The sequence below is a fragment of the Cyrtonyx montezumae genome, unplaced genomic scaffold (genome assembly GCF_038088225.1).
Source record: "Cyrtonyx montezumae isolate F1298 unplaced genomic scaffold, pur_monq_1.0 scaffold_41, whole genome shotgun sequence".
NCBI classification, from domain to species: Eukaryota; Metazoa; Chordata; class Aves; order Galliformes; family Odontophoridae; genus Cyrtonyx; species Cyrtonyx montezumae.
Window position 1 is genome coordinate 2,242,776 of NW_027072047.1, and position 6,000 is coordinate 2,248,775.

General features: G+C 43.7%; 1 protein-coding gene across 1 annotated transcript; it reads left to right on the plus strand.

Moving 5' to 3' along the window:
- The first annotated feature begins 337 nt into the window (after positions 1-337).
- On the plus strand, positions 338-4,948 carry SEC11C (SEC11 homolog C, signal peptidase complex subunit). Its single transcript, XM_065747087.1, has 6 exons — positions 338-434; positions 560-669; positions 1,931-2,080; positions 3,443-3,562; positions 4,255-4,312; positions 4,725-4,948. Exons 1-6 carry the CDS (start codon positions 393-395, stop codon positions 4,776-4,778), a joined length of 534 nt encoding a protein of 177 aa, XP_065603159.1. The 5' UTR covers positions 338-392; the 3' UTR covers positions 4,779-4,948.
- The last annotated feature ends 1,052 nt before the right edge of the window (positions 4,949-6,000 follow it).

A 6,000-nucleotide genomic window follows, 5' to 3' on the forward strand; every position in this document is an offset into this window, starting at 1 on the left:
TCCGCAACAGCCGCCTCTAGAGCTGCTCGGCAGCCGCCTGACCCCCATGAGGCGGTCCGGGGGGACAGCCCCGCCGCTCCACGCTGCTGCCCCGCACACCGTTCCTATCCTCTCCGCTTCGCCGTCTGCCCGCTCTCCCACTCGGATCACCTCGACCGACGGAGCATCCGGCACCTGCGTGTGCAGGGTTAGGGTCCTCGCTAAGGACCCGAGTCGCGCGGTGCATGCTGGGAATCGTAGTCCCCAGCGTCCGCGCGGCGCTGCGTGCGAGCGAGGCTGGGGTGTGGAGAACTACAACTCCCAGGGAGCCACGCGAGCGCTCCGGCGGCGTGAGCTTTAGCGCTGCGGAGCCGCTCGGGTGGCGAACTCGGGGTCGGGGATCCGGAACCGCTATGGATCTCTTCGGGGACCTTCGGCGCATGAACAGGCGGCAGGTAGCGGCCGGGCCGGCTGTCCCGGGCTGACAGCATCTCGGGGTGCTGGAGCGCTGCCGGGTTCGGGAGTGCTGCGCGCCCCGCACTGCGCCAGCGCCGTGTTTAAAAGCGTTCTCTCCGTGTAGCTCTTTTACCAGGTCCTCAACTTCGCCATGATCGTCTCCTCCGCGCTGATGATATGGAAAGGGCTCATCGTCATCACCGGCAGCGAGAGCCCCATCGTGGTGGTGCTCAGGTGAGTGGTGGTACGGTGCTGGTGCTGCCCTGCTGAGCGAATGAACCAAGCTTAAATGCGTGTTCGTGGAAGATTCAGCCTTGTGGCGAATGAATGTGCGACAGTAAGGAGGTTTGCAGAAAATGGCAGAGTTTTAATGGGAAAAGTTCGTTAATGTGATTGGTGATAGGGCCCGGAGTTCTGCCTTGAGGGCTTTTAGCAATATCACAACAGATGTCTGACTCTGGAAAAAAGGCATCAGTTTATCTGATCGTTAATAGCAGTCACTGATGTAAGTACACGGAATCCCAGTATGGACCAGGTTGGAAAGGAGCTCAAGCATCAGGAATCTCCAACCCACTGCTACAGGCAGGGCAACCAACCTTCCCATTTAATATTAGAACAGGTTCCCCAGGACCCCATCCAGTCTGGCCTTGAATACCTCCAGGAGCAGGGCATCCACAACCTCCCTGGGCAGCCCATTCCAGCACCTCACCACTCTCATAGTAAAGAACTTCCCCCTGACATCCAACCTAAATCTTTTCTCCCTCAGTGTAAAAACATTTCTCCTTGTCCTGCTGTTATCTGCCATTTCAAAGAGCTGACTCCCCTCCTGTTTATAGGCTCCCTTCAGGTACTGAAAGGCTGCAATTAGGCCACCTCACAGCCTTCCTCACAGCCCAGCTCCCTCAGCCTGTCTTCATAGGGGTGGTGCTCCAGCCCTCTGATCATCTTTGTGCCCCTCCTCTGGACCCTCTCCAGCAGCCTGTCTTTCTTGTACTGGGGGGCTCCAGTCCTGGACACAGCACTCCAGATGGGGCCTCATAAGACCGGAGTAGAGAGGGGCAATCACCACCCTGTCCCTGCTGGCCACCCCTCTCCTGATGGAGCCCAGGATACCATTTGCTTTCCGAGCTGCAAGAGCACACTGCTGGCTCATATTAAGATTTTCGTCCATCAGGACCCTCAGGTCCTTCTCTTTAGGGCTGCTCTCAAGGACCGCTCCTTCCAGTCTGTATAAGTGCCTGGGATTCCTCCATCCCAAGTGCAAAACCTTGATAAAAAAAACGGTGTTGAATCTCATTAGGTTCACTCAGGCCCACCAAGCTCACTGGGGTTTGGGTTGTGTGTTACATGTCCCCATGGTATTCCTGAATGGCTGAAGCTACACATTGCAGTTAAATTGTAGGTTCATCAGTAAAAATGAAATGCTTGCTGTTTTCATGGTTGTTCTTCTATTTACCATGGTGATAATAAACTCTCTCCTTCTCTTTGTTTGCAGTGGCAGCATGGAGCCAGCTTTTCACAGGGGAGACCTCTTGTTCTTAACAAATTTCCACGATGACCCCATCAGAGCTGGTGAAATAGTTGTTTTTAAAGTTGAAGGCAGAGACATTCCAATCGTCCACAGAGTAATGAAAATTCATGAAAAGTAATGCATTTTGGCACTTTCCTTCTTTTTAAATGCAATTTCGCTCACCATGACTTTCACTTATTTTTTAATTTGGCAATAGCTCATAATAAAGGCAATTGAGGACTTGCTTTAGCATATAGCTTGTCTCTAGGGTGTGATCTGCTTAAGTTCTGGGTCATGCTTCCTGCAACCCTGCCTCTGTCCCTCAGCAAAATTGCTCAGGTTCAAAGTATGACAACCTATGCAACATGGAGTTCTGTTGTTTTTGCCCCTATTGCATAGGCCTCATGTAATGAACAATTCTTAACATGTGCAAGAGATAGTTCTACTTCTGCACAGTGAAAAGATAACATGGATATAGGAAGCACTGGTGTATTTGCTCCTTACGAGCTCCTGGGTAGTGTTGAATCAAAATCCTGCCTGTGTCATCCACAAATATGTAATGCTAGAAAGGGAGAAAAACAGGTTTTCTAACATGAACAGCTTAAATGATATCTAACTAAGTACAGAATAGTATTTCCATTGGAAGCAGTAGGGAAAGGTTATTATTTGTGCATGTTTAGGGCTTAAAATCTCTGTTGCTGCAAAAAGAATGAGTCTTCTTAATGGCCAGAAGTTGGAATGTCAGCACTACTGGGCTCAGAGCACTGTGTGCAGGGCCACCTACTGAGGCTCTGCATCACTTGGGTTTCCCTGTGCAGTAACAGCCCCACAAAGTTTTTTGCCCACTTGATGATATTTAAAGACTTGGAATGTGTATTATTTTTTATTATCCCTTTTACAGATAATCAAAGATAGCTGAGGTTTTGCTGTATTGTTTAGCTGAACAGTGACCTGAAGGTGTATTGCAGGGACAAAATATTGAGTTGCGTGCAGATTTGCAGCTAGGTTAAAATGGCTTTGGTTTTTATTAGCATCAAAGGAGGACTAAGCTATATTTTGATTTGAGATCTTCCATAAATAAAATACTGTCTCTTGGGAGGTATAGGAGAGGGACTGGTTGTTGTTTTTTCTTTAGTTGAAATGTAAGTTTTCTTGAAGATACAGAGATTAGTAGGTTTGGGGTTTGTTTTGATTTTGCTTTACCAAAATTAGCAAACACTTTTTGTTTAATTAAAATGAGTGCCTTTCATGTTCGTCACATGATTACTGACATCAGATGTCAGTCTAGGAGCTTTTTATACAGCGCCTCCTGTTGAAATTTTTGTCTGTCAACAAAGCCTGTGATGTTGACTCAGTGGTGCCTGTTAAATAAGCAGGACTGGAAGCAAACATTGTTATCTAATCTTGTAGTACTTCCCATCTTCATTGTGTGCTTTTTAGATGTTAATTGAAGTTTTTTAATTAAGTGTTTTAGTTTATCACCTCGTTGCCTTTTAGAGAAAATGGGAACTTCAAATTTCTGACCAAAGGTGATAACAATGAAGTTGATGACAGAGGCTTGTACAAAGAGGGCCAGAACTGGTTAGAGAAGAAGGATGTTGTTGGAAGAGCAAGGGGGTAAGTAATGCAAAATGGCCATGTTGTTCTTAACTAAAATAGAAATCAGGTAATGCACTTACATTGATTCTACTGGGTACAAAGTGGATAGTATGGTATTTTTGAACTTCTTAAACAGACTGGTTATTAAGCTGATTTTCCTGGAAATATTACTTGCTGCAGTATTCTTGCTGCTGGGTAGTGGGAATTAATGTTTTGTAGAAGTAGCATATAACATAAAAGTTCACCAGGGAATAACAGTCAACCAACCTTTCTTTGTAATTGCTGGAAACTACCAGAAAATGAACCCACAGTAATTTTATGCAAGGCTTCAGCTTTTGTCCTCTTCTTGGGTTGAAAAGAGAAGGCAATCTCATCAGATTTTCTCAAATTATCTGTAGTTCTGTGTAAGAAATATGTATTTGTAACATTTTTGCTCCGAGCCTTGTACCATGTCTATGGAGCATGTGTACTTTTAAAACTATGAATAAGATTTAGCAGGATGGAGCATTTACATGATGGAAGAAGTGGGGTCTATGAGAGGTTGCTCCTGAATTTGTGTTGTCAGATGCACATCATCTTTAAAACTCTCATTGTCTGCTTGAGTGTTTTTCTCTGAAATCCATTATTGAACATTTTCAAGACTGAGTTAACATTGAAGCACTGAAGCTGTTGAGGGTTAATTTTACATTCATCTATTCTGTCCATTACAGTTTTTTGCCTTATGTTGGTATGGTGACGATAATAATGAATGACTATCCGAAATTTAAGGTATGTGTACAGACACTTTCAATACTTAAATCTAGAGCTATAAGATACCAAGTACAGTAATAAGGAAAGAATCTTGCTTACAAGAATACTTGTTAATAAATTTGGTTATATCATTTGTTACCTAATGTAAAATGAGCATTGTTCTCTTGTTAGCTTCTGTGCAGTCTGGCAGAACGTGGTGTTCTTATTCATTTGAAAGCAATTTGTAGCTACCTCATGAGTTAAGCGTATTCAGTTGTAATGTTTATTTATAAATATGGTCACAATAAAATATTGCTGTAATTCTACAGGAACTGTAACTGCTCATCTACAACATGTAATGTTGTAGGGGCACGTTTTGAACAGTTTATAATGTCAGAACTTCTCCAAAAGAAAATTGTCGTCAGTTTTCATTCTGTATTTTGTTCCACAGTATGCTCTTCTGGCAGTAATGGGAGCTTATGTACTGCTGAAACGGGAATCCTGAAGCTCAAAAAAAAAAAAAAAAGCTCAGCTTTCCAAGAACGAAGTATGAAATTAAATTTATGGGGATACAAAAAAGCCTAATATATTTCAGATGTTTTAATTTCTGTCTACGGTTACAAAGCTGTGTAAACTTTTGTCTTGTCTAAATAAAGGGTGTTATTGCTGAGTAAAGCTTTTGGCTCCTGGCTCATTTCGTAGTGGCACATTTACCATCTGAAACAAGTAGTGCTCCTAATTGGCCTTTTGCAAAAGGAAGATACTGTCAAGTGCTAGAGCTGCTCGTGCACTCATTAATGCACTGTCAACACAGTGCCTTCAGACTGCGATGTGATGGAGCTCTCCTCGCTTTCTCCTGCCTGCTTGTTCAGGTATTTTGCTGTTTCTGACTTGCTGGTGCACTCTTTTCACAACCTTATGAGCTGTTCTGTCAGTGCTTACAAAAACACAGCATATGAGTTGGAATGGGGTGGGTTGTAGGGGTTAGATCATACTGATGTCTAAAGGAACCTGTCTGGATGTGGCCTGGAGGAAGGAAACAAAAACAGTAAAACGGAAAGGAACTTTTAAGTCTGAATTGAGAAATGGAAACTTTTTGTTCCTCTGAATGTGAAACTTGCTCCTTTGTGGTCTAGAGACAAAGAAGGAAAGGACCTGATTTTTCAGGACACAGCATGATTCTAGAATTCAGGCTGTTCCCCTTTTTCCCTTCGTGTTCCTCGCTGTGAAATAAAGCTAACAAAAAGTTTGTGGGGCTTTATAAACACCTAAATTACTACATGAAAAGCACAGTTGTGTGCTCAGTAATATTACCAGTAAGGGAAAAGCGTAACCCACATTCCTGTTCTGAGGATGTGTTGTTCTGTCTATGACACCTGAAGAGTGTCAAACATAAAATTGATTTTTCATTTTAGAACTTAGCTGATAACTGTCTTACACAAAGTTCTGGGTCTTTCTCTTCTTGTCTTCCAGTGTCAGTATTGTGCCCTCAACAAAGCAGAACTTGTTTTCTTTGCATGCTTTCTTTCTGTAGCTCTGATGAGGGACAGCATGATGCTTCTTTTCCTACAGAGTTCTGTTTCTTCTGCAATCCCTCACCTCTACAGAATTAAACCATTATACAATAATGGCACCCCCTTCTGCTGTAAGTGAAAGGCAGGCAGCTGCTGGGTTCTTCCAAGTACTGTGCTGCTTTTGTGTCCTATTAAGCAGTTTTCACAACAAAC

Bases quoted from the DNA above. Each gene is read 5' to 3' on its own strand.
- SEC11C (XM_065747087.1), top strand. From the start codon at position 393: ATGGATCTCTTCGGGGACCTTCGGCGCATGAACAGGCGGCAG. The intron at 2,081-3,442 runs GTAATGCATTTT...GTTGCCTTTTAG, and splicing joins GTAATGAAAATTCATGAAAA to AGAAAATGGGAACTTCAAAT. The intron at 4,313-4,724 runs GTATGTGTACAG...TTTGTTCCACAG, and splicing joins ATGACTATCCGAAATTTAAG to TATGCTCTTCTGGCAGTAAT.